General features: G+C 39.9%; 6 protein-coding genes across 8 annotated transcripts; 2 read left to right on the plus strand and 4 right to left on the minus strand.

The window, feature by feature from the left end:
* Nucleotides 1-1,032: 1,032 nt before the first annotated feature.
* Nucleotides 1,033-2,689, minus strand: spi2 (Spi-2 proto-oncogene). The gene is made up of 3 exons (XM_084702016.1): nt 2,588-2,689; nt 2,133-2,226; nt 1,033-1,370 (listed from the first exon to the last, which is right to left on the minus strand). Exons 1-3 carry the CDS (start codon nt 2,687-2,689, stop codon nt 1,033-1,035), a joined length of 534 nt encoding a protein of 177 aa, XP_084558142.1.
* Nucleotides 2,690-2,818: 129 nt separating this feature from the next.
* On the minus strand, nt 2,819-6,765 carry spic (Spi-C transcription factor (Spi-1/PU.1 related)). 2 transcript variants are annotated; one of them, XM_084701857.1, is made up of 5 exons: nt 4,710-6,765; nt 4,396-4,483; nt 3,969-4,072; nt 3,760-3,877; nt 2,819-3,576 (listed from the first exon to the last, which is right to left on the minus strand). In XM_084701857.1, the coding sequence occupies exons 1-5, from the start codon at nt 4,719-4,721 to the stop codon at nt 3,113-3,115; spliced, it is 786 nt and encodes a 261-aa protein (XP_084557983.1). In that variant the 5' UTR covers nt 4,722-6,765; the 3' UTR covers nt 2,819-3,112. The 2 variants fall into 2 exon arrangements, with proteins under 2 accessions (XP_084557983.1, XP_084557982.1); XM_084701856.1 differs by having other exon boundaries at nt 2,819-3,615.
* Nucleotides 6,766-6,905: 140 nt separating this feature from the next.
* LOC146276522 (uncharacterized) lies at nt 6,906-10,517 on the minus strand. Of its 2 annotated transcripts, XM_084701859.1 has the most exons (3): nt 10,336-10,511; nt 9,676-9,718; nt 6,906-8,127 (listed from the first exon to the last, which is right to left on the minus strand). In XM_084701859.1, exon 3 carries the CDS (start codon nt 7,933-7,935, stop codon nt 7,195-7,197), a length of 741 nt encoding a protein of 246 aa, XP_084557985.1. In that variant the 5' UTR covers nt 7,936-8,127; nt 9,676-9,718; nt 10,336-10,511; the 3' UTR covers nt 6,906-7,194. The 2 variants fall into 2 exon arrangements, with proteins under 2 accessions (XP_084557985.1, XP_084557984.1); XM_084701858.1 differs by lacking the exon at nt 9,676-9,718 and having other exon boundaries at nt 10,336-10,517.
* Nucleotides 10,518-11,441: 924 nt separating this feature from the next.
* On the plus strand, nt 11,442-15,306 carry atp6v1e1b (ATPase H+ transporting V1 subunit E1b). The gene is made up of 10 exons (XM_084701375.1): nt 11,442-11,545; nt 11,649-11,710; nt 12,429-12,494; nt 12,756-12,865; nt 13,072-13,138; nt 13,678-13,767; nt 13,979-14,047; nt 14,151-14,245; nt 14,338-14,425; nt 14,528-15,306. Exons 2-10 carry the CDS (start codon nt 11,678-11,680, stop codon nt 14,588-14,590), a joined length of 681 nt encoding a protein of 226 aa, XP_084557501.1. The 5' UTR covers nt 11,442-11,545; nt 11,649-11,677; the 3' UTR covers nt 14,591-15,306.
* Nucleotides 15,307-15,822: 516 nt separating this feature from the next.
* On the plus strand, nt 15,823-19,021 carry ada2b (adenosine deaminase 2b). Its single transcript, XM_084701396.1, has 9 exons — nt 15,823-16,165; nt 16,287-16,506; nt 16,829-17,039; nt 17,146-17,273; nt 17,381-17,471; nt 17,548-17,656; nt 17,955-18,112; nt 18,276-18,478; nt 18,781-19,021. The coding sequence occupies exons 1-9, from the start codon at nt 15,853-15,855 to the stop codon at nt 18,878-18,880; spliced, it is 1,533 nt and encodes a 510-aa protein (XP_084557522.1). The 5' UTR covers nt 15,823-15,852; the 3' UTR covers nt 18,881-19,021.
* LOC146276525 (putative polypeptide N-acetylgalactosaminyltransferase 8) lies at nt 18,915-23,384 on the minus strand. The gene is made up of 11 exons (XM_084701395.1): nt 23,189-23,384; nt 22,109-22,349; nt 21,812-21,978; nt 21,506-21,689; nt 21,205-21,402; nt 20,992-21,106; nt 20,641-20,826; nt 19,894-20,031; nt 19,664-19,759; nt 19,393-19,560; nt 18,915-19,272 (listed from the first exon to the last, which is right to left on the minus strand). Exons 1-11 carry the CDS (start codon nt 23,382-23,384, stop codon nt 19,153-19,155), a joined length of 1,809 nt encoding a protein of 602 aa, XP_084557521.1. The 3' UTR covers nt 18,915-19,152.
* Nucleotides 23,385-23,421: the final 37 nt, after the last annotated feature.

Consider the following 23,421-nt stretch of genomic DNA (forward strand, 5'->3'; position numbering starts at 1 on the left):
GTAATGAAAGCCTTGATGATGCAGCCTAGAATTCATCAGGCAAAACAAGCTAGTCTTGACTCAGAGTTAGGTGACAGTGCTCAGTTAGGTTTTAAGTATGGCCTTTCGTAGTAACAGACACAGAGAGATCTGTTACCCCATTTATAACTCGGTGGGCTCCAGTGGTAAATGCTAGGCTTAGGGGTGTATCATGTGGGTCTGCTACAAAGAGCACACAAAATCATTTTGAATTGCCTGAGCTGGACAGGAGTTTGCATCACAGAGGAGATTTAGCCATGAGGTCACCCTCAAGAGTAGCAACAGACAACGCAGACTCTATGCAATAGATGTACTGCACTGCCCCCCTCAGGTAACACTAGAACATGAACACTTGAGCCATTTTTAATGCAATTGATAACACAAAGACAGCATAAGAAGATACACAGAAATATGCCAACGTGGGTACAAAACATACAAATAATTTACGGTTTTAACAGCTAAAGTCAATCCTGTAGGCCTACAGGTTATTGACTTCGGAAGACACAGTTACATAACACGACAGTTACATTATAAAGATGGACAACCCACATAGGCCTACGCATGATACGGTGGTGAACTTACTCGTTCAGTCAACAGTTGTCGCTGTCGCTGTCGCGTACGCTGCATAGTTCTGCTCCCCAAGGAGTGTGGTCAGTTTTAAACTTTATGACAAAGCATGGAAAGTATCGATGCTAATGGCGTACTTTAAACATGCGTTCTCCCTTCTTTTAGAAAATATAAATAAACTGATGCAAATCTGCTTGCTTGTAGATTTGATTGAATCTTCAAGGGAGTCTTTTAAAACAATTAATTTTCAATGAAAGTGCCAGCTGTTTGGCGAAAAACGGTCTGATTAATTTTTAGGTATCGAGTCAGTGGCTTTATCGTGCAGGAATTGAGCAGTATTGCAAATGTAGCCTACACTGAACACACATCTAAACGCAACATGCAACATATTGGATTCAATGCTATTTACCAAAATTACTAAAACTTCCTATCCGAAGCCCGTGTCATTTATAAAGTGTCAATCTTGTCAGCATTTGTGCTTGAATGTTTTCCGTGGCACATCCTCAAGGCACTCAGTGTGTCTCTGCTGAACTGGTAGGTGAGCTTCTTCTTAACTTTAAATATCTCTCCAGAACGCCTATAGTTCCTCAAAGCCCTGCACATCTTCTGGTATGTCATAAGCCTTTTGTTTCCTTTCCTCTGGCCCCAAAGTGCTGCTACCTGGTCCTTGTACTTGGAGGAAAAGCTGAAGACTCCTGAGGCATCTGGCACCCAGGAAACACAATGGGCCATGTCTGGATCTTCCAGCATCTCAAACAGGAAGTGAAACAATCGTACCTTTCTACCTGTAAGTCACCATGGTGATTGTGGTTAGTAGATAAAGTACAGAGGATCAGTTAATCATTCCCCCACATAAGTCATTTGTGAGATGCTTTGTTATGACTGCCACATAGCAGTAAATTGTAACGTTTCCAAAATATTGGTTATCAGACATATGTAAAACATAGGGCCCCAAAGGTTTAGTACTAAATGGCATCGTTGTGTTTTACAGTAAAGGGTAGGTCTGTTATTTAATATGTAAGTGTTGTTCACTTAGTACCAGCTATCTCCAATGACAGCATACCAATCTAGTAACCCACAAAAGGAGAACTCACCTCTCATAGTAGGTTCAGTGTGGCATGTGGATGATTTCCATTCCGAGTTTGGAGCGGACCGAAGCTCAGACAATGTGACAGTTGTTTGGTTTAATGTTGCGGTGTTAAATTTTGATTGTGTTGGTTGGAGGTCAGCTTTATCACCCTGAACAGGATAACAGATAAAGTAATCACAGAACAGATGTACAGATGTATATGAAAATGAAAATCATTACACAACATTTCATGTTGTTCCCCACATAAATTGCTGTAAAATGAAGTATAACCCTACCTACAGTTACCTCATATGTCAAGTGCTCGCGACCTGATTCACTTCCATTACGTTCCTTCACAGGCAGAGGTGTGGGCAAAACACAGTTCTCTTCCACTGCAATTTAACATGAACATTTGACAGTGGGTTTGTACACTGTCATTTTATCTGAATCCTATAAATTAACTTTGGATAGGACCAACCTCTTTCACTACCAACTCCAGTGTTCTGCCTGTAGTACTCTTCCAGAAACTCGAAGATAACCTCCAAATCGGTCTGATTTTCCTGGAAAGAGTTCTGGTAAATGCAATAATGAGCAGCAAACCCACTAATACTCTCCACAGTTTTGTTGTAAGGATTGACCTGTATGCATTGATCTCGGCAATAGTTGTTTAAGCTGTCATATTTACCATAATTGTCTGGTGTACAGTAGAGGGTAAGATGGTTTCAGAACTTATTCCAACGCCAGCCAGCTATGGTACAAAGCTGTTTATGAAGTAAAGGACAGAATAACACCAAGACATTCAACCTTTTTATAATACCACCCTGATATGAGAACCAGAAGGCTTTTGTTCCCCTCTATGAGCCCCCAACACAAGAACAATGTCCTCCACTGCCATAAACCTGCCCAGACATCCAGCAAACTCCCAGGTCTGACCACATCCTCTCCACTGGGCAAGATAAGAGTAGATGGACTGCTACACTTCATTGACACTTTCTGAGAAAAACATTTTTCTTTGGCTTTGACTCTCAACGTCATGGATGCATTGTAGGCTTTTTTGTCTGTCATAAAATAATGAACATGGTTTAGTTCTTTTTTTGTCATATATTTGACCAATTAATTATTTTGCAGCTAAAAGAATAATAGTACCACACAATTGTTTGGACAATTTTTTATTGAAATGTAACTTGCAGAAATACTGTAATTATTAGCTATAAAAAAAAAAACATTTAGCTTTTTACTGTATCTACACACATTGCTTATGACTGGTCCACAACTCTTCAAGATGAAGGTAAGTATGAGTGGACTGGATGTTAAACATTTCACAGTAAATCATTGCATTACCATGACTTCCAAGACAATTACTCAGGGTGAGCAAGCCAACATTAGGCACCCATAAAAAGCTCAAATTGTTAGTTCACAAAGTCTCTCAAATGTTTTTGTCTCCGCAGTGCTTGAGATTTACACCTTGGTGACACTGGGTGACAAGAAGCCAGTGCCTAGATCACAGTCTGCCTGGTGGGGGAAGTGTCCGTACCCGCTGGGCCACTCAGGTGCTACAGAAACGGGATAGTAGCCCTGCTCAAGTGGGGCATGTTGCTGCTGGTGGTGGTGGTGGTAATGGAGGTGCATGTCTCGTCCAATGTGCCCAGTGGGATGTCCAGGGGTGTGTGTGTTTCCAAGCCTTTGGAGGATCATAGGATTGAACTGGTAAGTGAGTTTGCGCCGCACTTTCACAATCTCGCCAGTGCGACTATAGTTGCGTAGTGCCCGTGCCATCTTCTGATAGGTCATTGTCTTGCGGTTGCCCTTGCGCTGTCCCCAGCACTCTGCTAGCTTCTCCTTGTTCTTGGAGATGAAGTGGAAGGTTCCACTGCCGTGATCGGTCCACTGGATGGAGTCCACCATGTTGGTGTCATGAAGTGCTTCATGTAGGTATTCATAAAGACGGAGCTTTTTACGACCTGGTAAAGTGTGGATCTGAGCTTACTATTAATGTAAACATACTGTAGATACTGTACATGAAAATAAAAGGACAATTCTGCATCATTTCAATTAGATTTAAAGTGTTTTTTGCACAAATTGTTAAGCGAAGATAACCTGCTTACCTTTCCCAGTTCTCAGTGGGGGCAAGATGGAGTACATCTGTGCAGACTCCCCCATCACAGAGGGACTCAGCGAAACATCGGGGACTACGTGAGTCAGATGGTTCACATCCATGTGATACTGTAGGATACACACACTTTCCTTTAAACAGCATTGCACACTTCACAAGTGGTCACATTTGTAGAAGCGTGCACCTTTTCTCAATACTTACAGTTGTCTCATACCAGTCATAATGTAAGTCAGAGGAATGTGTGATTGGGTATCCAGTGATGCTCTGCCGCACAGGAGACTGCGACGCCTCGTAGTACTTAAACTCTAAATAGAAAGAAATATTTTGCTTAAGTTTGTCATTTGTAATTTAAAGATCAAATTACATTTAGTCTACACTATACTGTGTACTGTGTAACACAAATAATATACCATTGAGTATGGTAATTCAGGTTTCAATTGCACATCCTTAAATCAGATGATAAATTACTGTGTGAGTATAATAATATAATATTAGTAGTGATTGTTATGTTTTATTTTATCTAGTCTTAATTTATTCAGGAAAAATATGTTTGTTTTTTCAATGATGACCAAAGAACCGCCACAAAATTATATAGAAAATACTGTATTAAATGTATGTGTAAATGTACCTGGATCATCATATGGATTGCTGGAGTGCCTTTGAATCACATCAATTGCATCCTGGAAGTGTTGGTTGATGTCGTTGTCCAAAGAGCTCTAGGAGTGCATAATAGTTTGAATGTAAGTATGTAAAACATGATACATTTTTAACCTCCACTTACATAAATGTTGTTAATCCTATTTACCAATATGAATAACTACAAAAATATGCACACATATTTAAGTTATATTCTTGTGGTGAAAATAAGATGTATTATTCTTCTAAGAAATCAACATGCATCATTAAACTTTGTATCGTAAAAATCGTATTCGCACAACTCACCATCTTATGCATCACAATGCCTGTGAAGGCTTTTGCTGACCGGCTTTGGATTTGATGCACTTGCACCTGAGAACGGGGGTTGTTTAGTGCAGGTGTGCAGTACCTGGACAGGTATATATAGAGCAACCCACCAATATTCACCGTTTGGACAAACAATTGGATTGTCAGATAAAGGTTGGGTGTTTTAAATGTGTCAACGTCACCTCTACAGTCAATGTTGAGGAAACACTTCTCTTTTTGGAAGAAGAGATTAGGTAGACCATCCCTCTCTCAAATTTTTTGGAGAGGAAAAAAACTCACATCCAGGAATACTATTTACCACTCTTCATATTTGCATCTCTGGTAGATAGTCATCTTGTGTACTGAGCAATGGTTGAAATCTGAGCCTGACGTTTTCTAGAGATACTGTATTTTCCATATCAATTACATTACTTTACATCTGCATGTGTTCTAAGGTCACACTTAAGCCAGCAACTATAAATGGTTAGTTTTCAGATTGATGTCCTATTTAATGTCAGATAAATGTCATATTTCTTCCATTTTATATTTTATATTTTTCCTGCCCAGTTTTTGAGAGTATGCACATGTTACATTTAGTGTGTCTTTAGCCATTAGGAAGGTTCATGTCTCATTGTGACCATTGTTACGTAGATGTTTGTTGTCCACCATACAAACTCCTCCCCCATCAAATAAGCATAACCTTTTTGAGAAGTTCTTTTATTACATGCTGCCTACATAGTTTTAAATATCAACTGACTGGCTCTTGAAGTTCCCCTTTCACGTGTTTGTGAATGCCACGGGGGTCATGGATGATGGGTAGATCATATCATGAAAACAATTAAATAAAGATGCACAGATTTCATAAAGTTTAATGATAAATTGATGTGTAAAACAATGGAATAACTGTTAAAGCAAAGTGTTGAGTAACAGGTTTAATGGCAAACTTTTTCTAGCAGTGTGTATGTGTATTTGAGTGTGTGTGTCTGTTCTTCCTGTAAGTGCTGCACACTGATAAAGTTTGGACTGATTGAAGGAAAGGGACAACAAAACCTTGCCTTTTTCCTTTTCTTACGTTGTTCCCATTTGAACATTACACACAGTGAATTTTCTGTCAAGGGACCATCGTAAATTATCAACCACTGCTTCTAGCTGACTACCTCATTCTGTTTTGTTATAATGTATATATTCCAAATGCTAAATCTCTAAACTAATCTTATAGGGTTCCATTTGTGATTATAATGATGATAATGAACAAACCATATATGTATACAAGACATTTCTGTAAATGTATTTGAGTCAAACTAGTTAGAGAATGACATTGTGTTTGTGTCTATGTCCATGAGAAAGAAAGTGAAAAGGCCAGGAGAGGCGGAATATTTCTGTCAAGGTGTTTACACTTTGTGGTAAAGCAGGCGTGAGGGCTCTTTATCTCTCTGAACAAAAGAACCATTTTCCTTCCCTTTCTCTGTCCTCTCTTTTCAATGGCTCTATTTATACCGACACCAGTGAGGGAAGGGCGATGTAACCGCAACATGGTCAACATCTATTTAACTTCTTTATTTACTGGCAATCAATGAAAATCAAGAAGTTCAAAAGCCACTGACAGATAAGGATATCAGGGAAAACAAATGCATGGTGGCATAGTTGTTAAATCCATATAAATGAGATAATGCTATGGTTGGGGGTTGCATTTTACATCCCAAAAAGATATGATACGAAAATGTAGGCACGTCTGCTATCATCCCAAAGGTTCAGTATTTTTACAAAAAAAATGTTTTAATGTAGTCAGTAAAATGCATTTGAATGATGTCCTAAATAAAGCCTCATTAACAGCAATTTAATTGGATTTGGCTCTGGACTGTGGCCATTGGATCTGTGAGTGTGGTCAGATGGCTGAGTGGTTAGGAAATCGGGCTATTAATCTGAAGGTTGCTGGTTCAATTCCAGGCTGTGCAAAATTAAGTTGTGTCCTTGGGCAAGGCACTTCACTTTCCTCGGGGAACGTCCCTGTAATTACTTTAATAATTATGATAATTAATAATTTGATAAGAGCGTCTGCTAAGTGACTAAATGTAAATACATAGAACAGGACATTGACAAAGATTGCCGAAAGGAGACTAAAGCAGCAGAGTTGCATTCTGTGTTGTGTGTTATATTACTAATGGAGAGGAGAGCCAAATAAAACAAACCAAGATGAAGACTTCAAAATTCTTTAAAATTCTCAATTTATATATGTAATTTAGAATTCCTGGTTTACCACTGTGAATCTACATAGAAACAAAAGGCCAACCTTTTTTTCCGCCAACCTGTTCCAAATCTCATGACGTGAACTGAGGTAGCTCAAGAAGCGGATGAAATATCTAACCAATGTCCATTATACACAGATACAAAGAAAATAATTTCATTAAATCTCGTATTTAGTTTAAGGATGTGGAAAAGTTTGGAATTCATTTTTAAAGACCAGAAAGAGTGGCTCATGGGGTAGTTACTTTCTGCAGTAGACCATTGCTCCATAAGCCGCCACTCCAACAACGGCCACCAGGGCGGCACCCCCACACAATAACACAGGCATCTCAGTGTGGGAACGGGTTAGAGAAGCCTCAGGCTGTGTCTTCTCCTGGACCTCTGTAATGGTGGGCTCCGCGACATCAGGGAGGGTGCCAGTAGACTCGCAGTGACCGTCAGTCTGGCTCTCCAGTTGCGGTTGTGGTAGGACAGGGGGAGGGTGGAGCTCTTGCATAGAATATAGCTGCTCTGCTACCTCAGCAGCAGTGGGGATGGAGGGGACAGGGGTGGAAGTAGCGGAGGGTGGCTCCAGCTTGACAACTGGCATGGCCATAGGTGGGGTTACATGGGTGACATGTGCCAGGTGCTGAAACGGGTCTTCCATCGACATCAGGAGCTCCACAGTCTCTGGGCCCCGCAAGCCTTGGTCGGCTGGAGCATAAGAGTGGGCGGAGCTTGTCTCCCCCCTGAGCTCAGCCAGCTCCCTCTCCCCTCCCAGCATGCTCAACATACTACCCTGCATCTCTTCCTCATCCTCCTCCAGGGTGCCCTCCTCCTCATCCTCAACCCCCATGTCTTCCTCCTCCAGCAGCTCAGCCTCTTCCCGCTCCAGGTGCACCATGTCGGAGACGGAGGAGTGGTTCTCGCTGCGTTCTTCAGGAAGGATCATCCCGTCACTGCTGTCCAGGCTCTTGGTGTCCTCGTGATCCATGTCGCCCATGGTGGACCAAGACTCAGCCAGCAAGCTCTCGCTTTGCCAGGGTCCGGCCGCTGCACTCTCTGTTTGGGTGACAGGCAGGGTGGCTGGGCTCAACCAATCAGGGTTGGGCTCTCCAGACAGGGAACTGACCTCAGCACCATCTCCCCTTCTGGACTCAACTGGGGCCTTGCCCTCCAGACTGAAGACTGGGCTCTAACAAAGGGGGAAAATCAATGCATTAACATGGATAATTATGAATACACATGACTAAATCCAACTAAGCAGCTTTGAAAAGCTGTCTGTCGTGGTGTGACATGGTTGTGGTTAATGTAAAATAAATGTTTATGTCCTTTATTTGACCATAACCAGATCAAGTCTGAATGGAAAAAGTTACACTCTTGTTCTGCCCTGCGCTGCATGCTCATGTCTATGTATAGCCTTGTCCCCACATTTCTGACTATGTATAGGCACTATATATGCCTCCGTCTGTCACCAAAGAGTGGAAGCTATTTCAGAGATTTCACATGACGTGAGGATTGGTCAAGAGGTGGGATATAGAGGGGAAGTGATGAGGATGTTTGAAATACCAGATTTTTGTAGTGGAGAATGGATGACTATTCAATTCTTCTACACACACAGGACTATTCTTATCTCATAAATATAATTAGTAATATACTTTACAGATCAGATTGTTGTGTTTTGTGATTTTAAGGGAGAGAATCTGGGGGAAGCTTAATGGGAATCAGGAAAAAATCGAACTGACACCTAGTTAAATAGTGACCTCTTTCACCTCCTGTACCTGCTATAGTCCTTCTTCCATGCTGTCTCTGCCCTGCCTGTAGTAAAACCACTGACTAGATTGGACATTCAGTCTCTCTACAGCTCATAATGTCAGAAATAAAAATGTCTGGCTGTACAAGTGGGTGGGTTCTGGCATCAATCAATGTTTTCAATCAATTTCTTCCATAAAGCACATATTATCATTAACATTTAATTTTTTTAATGCTTCTTACTGTTTTACATTTTTTTTTGGGGGGGGCAAACAGTTTACCTCCTAAAGACTCTGACTAATCCCCCAGCACACACGTGGGAGGTTATCACATCTAATCCCAGCCCAGGCACACAATCAAAAACTGAGATCAAGAGGAAAGGGTTGTGTTAAAACACTATCCTTGTTTATTAAACACTACAGCAATAGTACCTACCAACTAATGACAGCAAGCTCATTGAAAGAAAACATGCTTCTAACAATTACGTTACATGGGACCTAAAACATGTGCTTTAAGACAAACTAACAAACAAAGGATATCTTAGTGTTGTAAAGTAGTATTATAAAGCCCAAATCCTCCTACTACAGTTATGTAACATGGCTCTATTATGGCTCTACATCTGGAACACGTTTATGATTCCCATTTCTCAATCATTAATCAACTATCTACACTGAGTCCCCACTGTATTACACAGTGACATAGAACAATGTGTAAACTATTCTACAAAAAACATTGCATGACAAATTAGAGCCTGTATGATTTAGTTAGCCTGCTGACACTAAATTTGGGGATGTTGTTTGTGCTGCTCAGCACATATGATGTTTGCTGAAGATGTTGCTATTAGAATATGAAGTCTATCTGTTCAAAAGCCATTCAACCTTTTACCACTTCCCATAATCCTAAATTGACTGATTAGTCTGTGTAAGTAATAGGATTCTCTTTCATCCTAATTTACCAATGACAGAAGACTTTGACCCTACATACTACATACCAAGGTGAATAGATCCAGTCAAATTGGAGTCTTGCACGTTTGCCTATGATAGTATCAGTTGGGAAAGACAGTGATGTCATAGGTTCAGAGCCAATCAGATCTTGGTGAAGGTCATAGTGAATGTCACTACACAGGAAGTAATTAATAACTACTTATTTAAAACAGAGACAGATCAGATATTACTCTTATGTTTATCCATCCACAGCGATAGTTACAACTAGCACTATCATGCATGCTTGAGGGTGTTAGCACATACACTTGCACTTACAGTATGGAAAATTTAAAGTAAGGTGAAGATCACAGAGAAACAAACTAACAACTCAGATAATCCTTCCCTTGTTGTTTGATTAACAAAACATGCTATAAATGACAGCATGACGAAAAACAGCCCCAGAAATAGACAGTAAACAGGTGGTAAACAAGGTTAGCATGTTGCCCTTCATAAAGGTGTCAATAGTGACTTGTACCGTTCCAACACATAACAATAAGCAAATCAAATTTGGACCAAGTATTTGCAAGAGCACTTTGTATGCACTTACTCTATTGATCCAGACAGTTTATAATAGTTGGCTAAGTCCCATAACTACTATTTTTGTGTGTAACATTACACTAAGTCTTTTAACCTTCTAATATAAAGAGAATAAAAAGTGTCCAACCTACCTGACTCCTCTATGGAAACTGTTATATGGATGAGAGCTGTTAAGCAAGAGACAGATATTCAAAATGCAGAAGAGACATACATTTAGACATGGAGTCTGGAATTGAGCAACAGAAAAGCTGACATGGAAGCTGTGCTTAGCAGAGGAACACCAGCTGCTGCTATACAAGACTCTCTCTCACTCTCTCTCACACTGTCTCTCACCCTCACCGCCTGTCCATGTCATGACGTAACATTTGGCAGGAGTGGGCAGAGTGGTGACTTTTCTGCAGGGGGAAAAAAAATTTTGTTAGTGTAATACTGCAGTGAAATAATTGTCCATTTATTCACAAAAAAAACCCAAACACCCTTAATCCAAAACTCACACTACAATCTTTTTCAATATCTACTATTGTGTCAGCTTGGTAAGATAGACAAACTATCAGATGTCTGTTCTAGGCATGCATGAGCAGACATCATATTATTCTGCTTGGTGAATAACCTCTGACACAGTGACAGGGTTCAGGGTTGGTAAACAGTTGAAGTAGTTTTGCAATAATTTAACTAGTGTATTTCAGACAAAATAAACATAGTTACAGCATTAGATAGTTATCCACAATTATTCAGTAGCGTGTGATCTTCAGTACGCTCCAGTGAGGATCATAGTTTGGAATAAGTGTTTTTGATTTACATTTATGGATATTTTGATAATGGATGTTGCTGGATCAACTGAACGGATTTACAATGCTCGGTTGTTTTTTTGGGAAATGATATGAATGACTTGCCTCTAGTACCCTCTACTGGTTGTTGTACTAATGCCCCAATGCTCCTAATGCCATAATTGCTGTAGGCTATGTTGCCCGTTTAAATTAAACGTAAAACTTCCTCTTATTTAGATTATTAACCGCTTTAAGTATTTCTTATATTTCTGATGTTTCCCCTCTTCTCGCTTTCGCTTCTTGTAAATAAGATAGATATGATTTTGGAAAACATATTTTTTTTTTACAGAAGGTTAATTAAGTTACGGCTCAGTTTCTCAAGAAGAATTTTGCATTATGCTAAAATAATATTTAAGTGGGAATATTTCATTATTTCCCAAACCCTCACTGTATTGGTTGACTAAACAGGAAGTAAACATCATGTGACGTACAATATCAGCTGATCCGTCGTAGACATCTTTGAGAGTCACGACTACGGCGATTAATTCATCCGATTGTGCTTCTTTTTTTTCTGGTAATTATACCACTGGATTGTGTGTTTTTTGGTTCACGGTTAATATAATTGACATATTTAATTTTGTTGCGTTGAAATTACCTTGTTATTATTTTTCTCCTAGGTACAAGCGGATCTTAGACAGCTGCGACCATGGCGCTCAGCGATGCCGATGTACAGAAGCAGGTACATAAATTCAGCTAACCTTCAGAGGAAAGACATACATCCCAGGCCTTCCCCGATCTAAATGTAATTTAGATCGGGGATTTAAATGTAAATCGAATTTTAGATGGACCTGATTTGATATCGACTTTAACCAATAATATGTCACGGTTGACATTGAGAAAATCCGAAAAATACGAACGTATTTAACTGAATAAAACACATTAAAGCTAAGAAAGGGTATTCAATGCTCTTTACTCATCGCAATTATTAAAGTAGACCATAGATCGTTCTTTATTTTGTGGAGAATCGTTGTCCCAAAATTCCTCTGGTCACATGATTGTCTGTTGAGGAGTGCGCTGTCTGGTTTCACCAATCATGTAATGGATACAACATGATGTAGTCCCATGCAAAGTTCACTGCAAAGCAATAGTTATTCCCTAAATGTACATGTCTTCCTCGTACATACAAATTCTGTATCTGTAGTTTGATAAAGGTCTTCCTTGTATGAAATGGCATGGACAGTTTATAAAGAAAACGCACACACTAGGCACAAATCACACCTCAGTGACAAGGTTTAGCAAGTATTCAAAATGAATTTGGGAGGGGAAAAAACATGGCATAACTCAGTCCAATGTACGAATGAGGGGAAAACAGATCAAAGTCATTTATGTAATTAAATGTGGTTTATGCTTATCAGAATGGTATTTTATATTTTCACTTCAACATCTGCTCTGTTTAGATCAAGCACATGATGGCCTTCATCGAACAGGAGGCCAATGAGAAGGCAGAAGAAATTGATGCCAAGGTAGAGTGTCTATTTACCTTATGGTCTGTTTGAACAATGCATTATGTTTGTAAATTATACCAAATAAAACCCCAAACTCAATTTTCAGAGAGGCGTGTACTGCTGATAGTATTTAATTGATTAAAGTAACTTTGCTTATCATACCTGGCTTCTTAGATAGTGAGGTTAATCTGCTACCTGATCAGCCATACAGTATACAGTTCCCTTTTGTACTTGTCTCAAGACCCTTTTCTGTGAGTGATATGTGTGTCTCCCCTTCAGGCCGAAGAAGAGTTTAACATCGAGAAGGGTCGTCTGGTTCAGACGCAGAGGCTGAAGATCATGGAGTATTACGAGAAGAAGGAGAAGCAGATTGAGCAGCAGAAGAAAATGTAAGTCATGTTTTTGGCCGCCTGGACTGTTCTAGAGGCATATCCACCCCATCGACTTCCTCTCCCTCTGTGAAAGAGGAACTTTCTCATGTTGTTAGTCACATGATTCAGTGGCATACAATGTCCCGATCAAATTATTTTGAAGCTAACTTGTATGTAGATATATAACATTGAGCAATGTTAAAATGTTTTCTCTCTACTTCTAGTCAGATGTCCAATCTGATGAACCAGGCTCGTCTGAAGGTGTTGAAGGCTCGTGATGACATGATCTCTGTGAGTCTCATCCATCCTGTCCCATCAGTTTTGTTATGTACTGAACATATGATAGGATGAGTTTGCAGTGAGACTTGACATCTCTCTCTCCAAGGTCAATAGGTTACTTAGTGAACTTCACACAGTTCTATATATATGACTTGGGGCCTCTTGCTGGAGATGGCTAGGAGACAGTATCTAGCAGGACTTTGCAAAGTTATGATAGTGTCATGTATCCTTTTAAAGGATAGACACATGATTACCTCATGCTTTGCCTTAAAAGCAAATATTATGTGGTAGAGTAATATATGGAAACAATATTTGTACTTGTTTACTACAATGTATATAAGTCACTCTGAACCCTATCCACTTCATTCATTTGACCTCCAAGTACTAGGCATTGATGAACCAATGATTCCCAGCTCCTAATAAAACATCTGTTTAATGCATTTTATTGGTAGTCTTAAGTCTTTCCCCGGCCATCATTTGAATATCATTGCAATCTCCATTTTTCTTCTCCATGAAACTAACATTCATTGTCATGTTAATATTGGTCTCAGGAAATGTTAAACGAGGCACGCCAACGGCTGTCAAACGTGGCTAAGGACTCAAGCAGGTACCCAGCACTGATGGATGGTCTGGTTCTGCAGGTGAGGAGGTCATCTCTTTATCATGCACATTTAGTATTAAAAAGTAAAGATTTTGTTCCTGTTTTGGAATATAATTTATGTCAGTTCTTACAATGCTTGACACAGATTTCCCTCTGGGATCAATACAGTTCTTATATACCCATCCATTAATTTACCCATCCAACCATCCATCCACTAGATTCAACTGACATTGTCCTGTTGTTTCTGTTAGGGTTTCTACCAGCTTCTTGAGTCTAAAGTGACCATTCGTTGCCGTAAACAGGACGTGCAAATGGTCCAGGTCAGTTCACCAAATACATTTCCTGCTTTTTCTTGTGGAGTTGTGGAAAAGGATGGTTCATTTTGTGTGGATGCATAAAACATGTTTTGTGTTGTATGCACAGGGATCCTTTCAAAAAAACATTCCTATTTACAAAGCAGCAGTGAAGAACAATATCGAGGTCCGCATAGATCAGGAGAACTACCTGTCTCCAGACCTGTACGTACAATTCATTATCAGCAACCTAATAATGAAATCAGGTGTCTGAAATTGATTGTTTGAAGTTAAAGGTTGTGTCTCTCCTCCCCAAGCTCTGGTGGTATTGAGGTCTACAATGCCGATGGGAAGATCAAAGTGGCCAACACTCTGGAGAGCAGACTGGATCTCATGGCTCAGCAGGTGAGATAGGGACACACACCCATAACATTTAATGCTTCAACTATACAGTATGGTGATCGTTTCTCAGCTCATCACTAACTCAGAGTCTGTATCTGTGCCCAGATGATGCCGGAGATCCGTGTGAAGCTCTTCGGCGCTAACATGAACCGCAAGTTCATGGACTGAGTCTCTCCGTGGTCTTACAGAGAAGCTGTTCTTTTTTCTTTCTTTTTTGTGTAAAAGATTCCATTCCTGTGTCTATGAAAAAACAAAATGCAATTTCAACTCCAAAAAGACACTTTGTTTGTTGTTGTGTGATGTATAGCCATATTTGTGCAAATTCTGGGACAGTATAGAAGTTGCAACTTAATTTGCATTTGTAAGTGGGAGATGTTTTTGCACTGAGGTAACTGCTGGTTTACTCCATTAAGGGGTTTTTAGTTTACACACCTCAGTCAATAATGTCTTGATTGGTGAAATTGGTTTAGTATTTCAGACTCTGACTGAATCAGCCATAAGAGACAAAATCTCTTTACTGTTTCATTATGGATTCCTCCATGTTGGCCCCACATTAATCTCTAACTTGACAAGTTGCATGTAAGTATTGTCATAACAAAAGGTATTTCCTGCCACCTAACAAGATTGAAGTAATGTGAAAAAGTGCAACAACCATTTATGTCTTAAGTTGAGTTAATTTATTTATGTTAATATCTACATTGCTCATGTCAGAAGGAGGATGTAATTCTACAGTATAGGGTGCACAATACATACGGTTTAAGGATTCCAAATAAATATTTGTATGTTTGTGCTTTGTTTTATGTTGTTAATTTGGATTAAATATGTCCATCTGAACAAGTTATATTGTGAAAATATGATGTAATAAAGTATAAATCAAGAATGAATATTTTTATCTTTTTTACTTCTTTTGTTAGGCTGTAGTTGCGCAATGTATACAATGACTTAAGGTCACTGAAACCACTTAAAATATTTTTACCTCAAAATGTTGTAACATCGGTCATGGGTCCTCCACTGGTTCATCACTGCTCAATTGTGTAGAAGAAACTGTCCCCATTATCTTATAGATGGGGGAATTCTGCTGACAGGCAGCTGCAATTTAGAGGGAAGCACCATCTCATTGTGAGCTACTGTGTCTTAACAAGCAAATAGCTGAACTAGTCTGCTGAAAAGCTTGGAGAGAGACAGAATTGCAGGAGAGACTGAAGAACTGAAGGGTAGGAAACCTTGCTTACAATAAACGTATATTTTCTCATGCTTTATTAGATTTTCAGTGCAAGTACTGTAGGTTATCCAGCAGTACTAAGACCATTCTTACGGTGACTCACAGCAGACTCACAGTGTCTTTTCCACTTGTGACTGGCGAGGTCTGAAGGTGACACGTATTCCCTAAGGGAATCCAATACTCCGTCCCACCACACCCTAGGAAGAACATGATGGTTATGTCCACTAGAGGGAGCTACAGAGCTACCCTTGCATCTGCAGTGTTGATGTGGTTTGTGACGGTGTGTGTTGGGGTCCCGGACCCCCGTCAGCGGGATCTGATAATGCGTCAGGAGGCCTCCAGGCAGACAGGGGGCAGGGTGGAGCTGACAGCGGCAGAGCGGAGGCTTGACTCTCACCTGCACATGTTAAAAGAGCAAGAGATGACAGCTGTGCCGTTCCTTCCGGCGATGCACTTTTTCAAGGCACGGCCTCTCATCCAAAAAAGCAAAATTTTCAGCATACTGCAAAAGATGCCCAAAGGTGATATTATATTCTATATGTCTTCAAACCTTTCTGATATACCTAGGGTGTGACAACAAGCTTACCTATTCCTCTGTGGTGTTTTCTAATGTTTAACATGTTGATCACCACTCTGACACAGGGGCAGCCCTTCACATCCACAGCTCCTCCCTGGTCAGTGTTGATTGGCTGGTGAAAAATGTAACATACAGACCCCATTGCTACATCTGCTTTACCTGGGACACATCTGTGCGCTTCCTTTTCTCCAATGGACGGCCATTTCCTCGCTGGGACTGCTTCTCCTGGTATCTGCTTGAGACCTTAAGAGCCAACATGGACGACCCAACAGGCTTTGACAACAGGTTTACAATAACAGATACATATATTTGATTTTGATATAATTTAGGTCTATTGACCTGGAAGCATTGTGAGGGGTTGCGGACGAGAGCCATGAATAAAATAACATAAAAGCCTAAAATGATATACAGTCCCAAGATATTTGTTGCTACCTTTACATCAAATTACAGAAAAGGGAGACAGAACACAATTACACACGGGGAACAGTGACCAAAAACTGAAAACAAGCATACATGGGGCTCTTTGACATTGAACCACAGCAGAACAAGTATGTGATCTGGTAAATGTGATAAACTACGGTATGTATTATTAAATGTTTTTTCCCAGCTTGATCAGGAACCTCACTCTGTTCACTGAAGATCCAGAGAAAGCTTATCCAAACCAGGACATAGTGTGGGAGAAGTTTGAGAAGGCATTCCTGGCAGCTTCTGGCCTGGTCTCTTATGCACCTGTGTTCAAAGACTACATCTACAAGGGTCTGGAACTTCTCTATGAGGATAACATCATGTACTTGGAACTTAGGGCTGGTTTGTCAAGGGTTTGTGCCAACATGGAAAAAGTCTATTCTAAAATACATTGATTACCCATTGATCATAAATATATTATTCAATAATAAATATAGACTATTTTCATTCATGTTGTAGACATATGAGCTTGATGGAAGCACTAATGATAAAGCATGGTCTCTCAGAGTGTACGAAGAAGCATCCCAACAATTCATGGCTAACCACCCTGACTTTCTTGGAACCCGGATCATAATTTGTGCTCACAGGTGCAGTTACAGATAAATACAGTCCCTACTAAAATTATACTTTCAATGTATATACTGTATACAGTATATGTAAGGTGAGGGTGTGTGCTTTTTGTTTTTGCCCCCAGGACTCTGAGTGTGTATGACGTCAAAGCAGCTGTGAAAGAGGCCATACAGTTGCAGAAAACATTTCCACAAGTTGTTGCAGGATTCGACCTGGTAATGCTTCTGTTACATCCTGGTTTATTTTATTTGTTTGCATCTGACAAACATTGTCATTAACCTCTGGTTTTAGGTTGGTAGGGAGGACAGTGGTAGGCCTCTGTGGTATTTCAGAGAGGCCCTGTCGCTCCCTGAACAGTTTGGAGTTGAACTGCCATATTTCTTCCATGCAGGAGAGACAGGTGAGCAAGAAGGATTGCTATCACCTCAAACATGCTGAAGGGCATGTAACTATGAAATGCCCCTATAAGAGGGCAGTCCCACCTAATTATAATAAACATTTTTGGTAGAGTTTTCTAATCACACTTTTGTAAGGGGAACAGGAACGGCGTTTCTAGAACAGGTGTGGAATTAACAAATATATGTTATTTGCTTGTTATATAAGGGCTCTTGATTGGTTAGATACAAGGGATTGTCTGACATTTAGGTGGATTACAACAGCACTGTTCATTTATTGTATGCGTTTTAACATCTTTGCAGATATGGATGGTACTGATGTGGATGAAAACATCCTGGATGCCTTGTTGTTTAACACCACCCGTATTGGACATGGGTTTGCAATGGCACACCACCCTCTTGCAAAAGAGCTTTCCAGGCAACAAAATGTTCCAGTGGAGGTGTGTCCCATCTCAAACCAAGTGAGTCAAAAGCGGATGTAGCAGATAAGACAAACAAAAAAATGGTTTCTGAGGAACCCCAGTAGCTTACTGGATAAATGTGTGTACCATATAAACTGAAACCTTAAACCCGCCTGGGTTTGAATCCAGCCTCTTCATTTGTTTTGTCTGTTTGTTCTTCCAGGTGCTAAGGCTGGTGTCAGACATGAGGAGCCACCCTGTTGCCATGCTGATGTCTGAGGGACATCCCATGGTGATCAGCTCTGACGACCCTTCTCTGTTCGGGACCACTGGTCTCTCCTATGACTTCTATGAGGCCTTTGTGGGAATTGGTGGGATGAGAGCGAACTTGGGCACCCTCAAGGAGTTAGCAATCAACTCCATCAGGTTGGATACCCTTCAGTAACCCTCTGTAGTACATCAGTCTCTGGTGTTTGGGGATACTCATTAGCCAATGCATTTACAAAAGTGCATAGGTCACTTATCATAACGAGATAGCCCCAAAACATTGCGAGTAACCAAAACATGAAGCATACATTGTGAAAAACCAAATAAGTGCCAATGGGAAAAACATTAAGTGCATGTAGTTAAACAAGTTACAAATTAAACAACAACCTCAAAAGTGCAATGCCAACAGTATTTTTAGGGTCAAGTGTGTCCTTTTAATACAGCCACTTACACTCCGACAGGTACAGCTCTCTGCCCTCTCCACTGAAACAGAAAGGCCTAGTCATGTGGCAGAAGAAATGGGATACATTTCTCTCTGAGAACACACAGTGGGAATACTGAACAGATGACGGAAGGACCAAATTCACTTTTTTAATTCACTTGTGACTTTAATAAAACAAATATAGAACTTGAACATAAAGAGACAGACCGTCATTTACATCCTTTTTAACATCCACATTTTTTGTGGGAGCAAACTTATACAACCCCTTTTACTCACGTTGTTGAACAGCATTATTTAACTCGCAGTTGAGGTTAATGTTCCAGTTTAGTGAAAAAATAAAAATAAGCCTGTTCATCCTACATGATGTTGTGAGCCAGTCAATCTCAATCATTTAAAAATCTTTGATTACATGCTGGATTGTCCAGTTTTGCCCACTACAAGCCTGAAGGAGGAGTTGCTCTTTGACAAGTTCTATACATCTCTGTGTGTCTCGGTTCCGTATAGCTCTTCCCTGTGGAGACAACCGCAAACAACATTTTACTAATTGAATGCATCTACTGCAACACCAACTCTACAGTGGCTCATTTTCTGTCACTTTGAATATAGTCAGTAGTTTTAGCAGTGACATCACCTGTTTGAAGTCCCAGAGCATGTTGAAGCCCTTTTGCTTAGCCAGCTTGCAGTCATAGAGACCTGGTACATTACCATTGCCAGGGTCTACCAGACAGCGGTTACTATTATACTTGTGGGATTTAATTAGCCCTATGTAGATCTCTCCAGTAGTCCTATAATAACAGAACTGTAGATACAGGCAACATTCAGTCTCATTATGTTCTACCATCTTTACATTGAACAGATACTTATGTACTCAGTATAATGAACTTCTGCATTACTGAACCAACCTGTGGAGAGTAGCCATGGCATCCGTACATTACAGGTATGGTCCCTGGAACTGGACCTTGGTCAATGCAGATGTCTGGATTCAGGTTATTAGTTACCTAATAACATAAACTGACATTAGCCATATATCTTAATAGAATACAAAAGTCATGATCCCACAGTACTTTAGGAAGAAGGATGTCCTGCTGCCATTAAAAGGATAACAGGTAGAAGACATTTTGGTGTCACTTACCATTCCATAAGCCACCAGGTGGTCCAGGGAGTCCAATTCGGGATACACGTTATCTATGTACCACTTGAAGGGCTTGCAATTTAACTTCTCTCGAAGAGCTTTCCTCTCCGAAACATCTCCTATATCAATCCCATGATTCTGTCAGAGGATATTACATTTATGTAAGGCCACAGGCAACAGTAAATAAATGGAGGAAATTAAAAGGGTCTAGTCTTCAATAACATCCCTCCTATTGTATAAACAAAAGGGCAATCTAATAGATTGTATTAGTCTTATTTCGTTTAGTTTAAACCTTTAGTCAAACTTTGGACTGGTACTCTGTATGTATGCATGCATATATATATGTGTGTGTGTGTGTGTGTGTGTCTTTTGACTGGTACTCTGTAATATATATATATATATATATATATATATATATATATATATATATATATATATATATATATATATATATATATATATATATATATATATATATATATATATATATATATATATATATATATATATATATATATATATATATATATATATATATATATATATATATATATATATACACACACACACACACACAGAGTACCAGTCAAAAGACACACACACACACACAGAGTACCAGTCAAAAGTTTGGACACATTTTCCCATGATAAAAGCACTTGTCTCAGTAATTTGGATTTGACAGCCATTTCTTCTTCAGATAGATTCTAAAACTATGTTTTAATTTGCTTATGGTACAGTAAACTGAACCTTGGGTGGGAGATTCCAGGCAATGTTCACATTAGTTTTATAATCATCCATCCAAACTTCAGCCACCCTCAAGGCATTTCTTTTCATGGTAATGCTTAGATCAGGTAGGTAAGGCTTGTGTGCCCTCTCAATGTGGGCAATCTTTGAACAGGGAATGACCTCAATACTTCCTCCACAAAGCCACACCTGAAAAATCCAACATGGTAAGAGTGAGACTTTACTGAGAGTCATAAATTACATTATGTAAAGCTGAGATGTTTGATTGTGATGGTGACTTCAATAAACCTGACTGACTTTTAGACTGACAAATGTTTGTAGAATACATTTATATTGAGCTGACTCGTGACTTACACGGATACCAAGCTCTACGTTTTCTCCACCATAGATCTTCATCCCACCATCCAGGGCTCCAATTTCCCCAAAGAAGATTCGGTCAGCAACAAGAATACCCATGACTGACGGGCTTCTGACAGAATGAATCGTAATGACCCGTTTATTTTATTAATATAAAATCCTGTATGTTACATATATGCAGGAATTGTAACTATAAAAAAGTAAACTTACTTCCCAGGAAGGGACTCATTTTTAAGAGCATACCACTCTGGTCTGAAACTCTCATACATACACCACAAAGCCCAGTCAAAGGCATGAGCTGAAGGGTGATAAGGGGTCACAAGTAGGTCATCAAAATTGACTTTGTCAAACACTGGTGTCAACACAATTGTTCGGTCCTCCTTGATTCGGGCCAACAGAGGCTCTGCCCTGTGAACATAAATACAAAGTAGAGAGTCTCAGACTGGTGACATAGACCATCGTTATTCCTCCATCAAGTCCTTTGTACAGGGATGAAGCCCCTCAGACTTACCATTGCAAATGGACTTCTATATGGGCGTCCAAAATGGCTACCACATCCCCGGTAGCAGCTTTCCACCCTGAGAGTCTGGCCTGCGTAAGCCCCAGCTGCTCAGAGTGTCTGACACTCACCAGAAGGCCTGGACGTTCCTCATTGATGGAGATTATGTAGACATCCAGCTTCTCCCTCAGGTCCTCTGGAGTAATACAAAGAAAACATGCTAATCTGATATCCTATTAAGAAAACCAGCCAACCGGTAGTCATTGTTGAACTCAAATGTTGAAATGTGTTTACAATACAATGGTTATAAAGACCAACCATTGGAGCTGTGATCATCCACTAGCACAATGCTTTTCAACAGATGTGAAGGTGTTTTGTCGATGATGCTGCGAACAGCCCTCTTAATAATAGACAAGGCCTCATCAAGATAGATTAACACTACACTGAGAGTGGGAAGGTCCTCACGGTACTTCCTCTGGGCACACCTAATTGTTAAACAAAACATTAACTGTTACCCATGATTAAACAAAATGAAGTCTTGGTTTTGGTTATCTATGGTTTACTAGCGAGAGTAGTTACCAAAAGTGTATTTACAGTTGTGGTTACAGTGATTACCTTGGATCACGAGTATCTGGGATATCTCTGTTCAAGGGCAGCCTGTCACTCAGAAAGGCATTGTAGCCGTATCTCTGAAACAGCTCCTCAGCCTCCCTCTGCTCATCCTCTGACAGTTCTTCTCCCCATTTTTTGAAGAGGTACGAGTTGGGGTACAACTTCTTAACCACCTTATGCTCCTTGTGTTTAGCAGACTCCACAGGCCGTTCTGCTTTCACATCAATGCTATTGAGGGACTTGACTGCAGACACATACAACTTGCCATTTAGGAAACTATAACCAAATGCTTTCATGATAATATCCCATAATCAGAAGAACAACAGAATACTAAAAGGCATATGAGAACCTAAAGGTTCCCACTCCCACTCCCACTCCCTGAAAACAAATAGAGCATTAGGCAATGTTTGCCCTAAGGTCCTGAGAGCACATGTCAAACATACAGTTGTGTAGACTATTACTTAAAAATGGTAGTTAACGATAAAAATCAACTTGTTGAAAGGAAATCGAAGGCTAAATAAATAATTAAATCACAAATATGCTGACAGATTAGAAATATATATATTTTTATGTTTATTTTGTTATTTGATTGACAAGCATCCTGCTTGTGTCGTATACACGGTTTAGCGTATACATGACCCTACAAAGTCTCACAAAGTCTCAAACAGTTTCTTCCCTTCCGCTGTTGGCCTCCTCAACAAGGCCAAAGCTCACACTGACTGAATGTCCTTAAAAACTTTTTGCTCTACACTCAACTCCTGTAATATTTGTATTTTATATTGTATTTTATATTGTAAATTGGCAACTTATGTTCTACTTTATTGTATATTCTATTTTATTTTGATTGTATTCCACTTAGTACTGCTAGTTTATGTATCCTTAGTATAGTTAGACCACATTTTTTAATTTAAGATTCCTATATGTTTACTGTATGCACCTTCCTGCCAAAGCAAATTCCTTGTCTGTGCAAACTTTCATGGCGAATAAATCTCATTCTGATTCTGATTCTGATATGTAACAGTTAAAAGTTAGGCCTACAAGTCTGAGGAATTTACATGCTGTGATATAGAAAATTAGACTCACCCAGCTTGTTTATGTTAGCCTCCATGCTCTCCAGTCTCATAATAATGTGTTGGTTCCTGACCGAGTCATTCAGGTGGGCCCTCTGAAGGTGTTTTCCGTGGGAATGTATCTCATTTTTGATGGAGGAGATGTAGAGGAGCAGGGCAGCAGCCATACACATGACAGGGGCTAACCCTCGGAGCCAGCCAAGCCTCATAGTTACTGTGTGTGCGAATACTCAACCTACTTTGAGA

Source organism: Hypomesus nipponensis, chromosome 7 (genome assembly GCF_054491055.1).
Source record: "Hypomesus nipponensis isolate SF chromosome 7, ASM5449105v1, whole genome shotgun sequence".
NCBI classification, from domain to species: Eukaryota; Metazoa; Chordata; class Actinopteri; order Osmeriformes; family Osmeridae; genus Hypomesus; species Hypomesus nipponensis.

Coding starts and splice junctions, on each gene's coding strand:
- spi2 (XM_084702016.1), bottom strand. CDS start 2,689: ATGACGTTGAGAGTCAAAGCCAAAGAAAAATGTTTTTCTCAGAAAGTG. Junction 2,227..2,587: donor TGCCCAGTGGAGAGGATGTG/GTCAGACCTGGG, acceptor TGCATTTACCAG/AACTCTTTCCAGGAAAATCA. Junction 1,371..2,132: donor TGGAGTTGGTAGTGAAAGAG/GTTGGTCCTATC, acceptor GGTGACTTACAG/GTAGAAAGGTACGATTGTTT.
- spic (XM_084701856.1), bottom strand. Junction 4,073..4,395: donor CAATCCATATGATGATCCAG/GTACATTTACAC, acceptor CTTTCTATTTAG/AGTTTAAGTACTACGAGGCG. Junction 3,878..3,968: donor ATGACTGGTATGAGACAACT/GTAAGTATTGAG, acceptor TGTATCCTACAG/TATCACATGGATGTGAACCA.
- LOC146276522 (XM_084701858.1), bottom strand. CDS start 7,935: ATGGGCGACATGGATCACGAGGACACCAAGAGCCTGGACAGCAGTGAC.
- atp6v1e1b (XM_084701375.1), top strand. CDS start 11,678: ATGGCGCTCAGCGATGCCGATGTACAGAAGCAG. Junction 11,711..12,428: donor ATGCCGATGTACAGAAGCAG/GTACATAAATTC, acceptor TGCTCTGTTTAG/ATCAAGCACATGATGGCCTT. Junction 14,246..14,337: donor AACTACCTGTCTCCAGACCT/GTACGTACAATT, acceptor CTCCTCCCCAAG/CTCTGGTGGTATTGAGGTCT.
- ada2b (XM_084701396.1), top strand. CDS start 15,853: ATGATGGTTATGTCCACTAGAGGGAGCTACAGAGCTACCCTTGCATCT. Junction 16,507..16,828: donor CCAACAGGCTTTGACAACAG/GTTTACAATAAC, acceptor GTTTTTTCCCAG/CTTGATCAGGAACCTCACTC. Junction 17,274..17,380: donor ATCATAATTTGTGCTCACAG/GTGCAGTTACAG, acceptor TTTTGCCCCCAG/GACTCTGAGTGTGTATGACG.
- LOC146276525 (XM_084701395.1), bottom strand. CDS start 23,384: ATGAGGCTTGGCTGGCTCCGAGGGTTAGCCCCTGTCATGTGTATGGCT. Junction 19,561..19,663: donor GCCATGGCTACTCTCCACAG/GTTGGTTCAGTA, acceptor CTGTATCTACAG/TTCTGTTATTATAGGACTAC. Junction 19,273..19,392: donor TGCTCTGGGACTTCAAACAG/GTGATGTCACTG, acceptor TTGTCTCCACAG/GGAAGAGCTATACGGAACCG.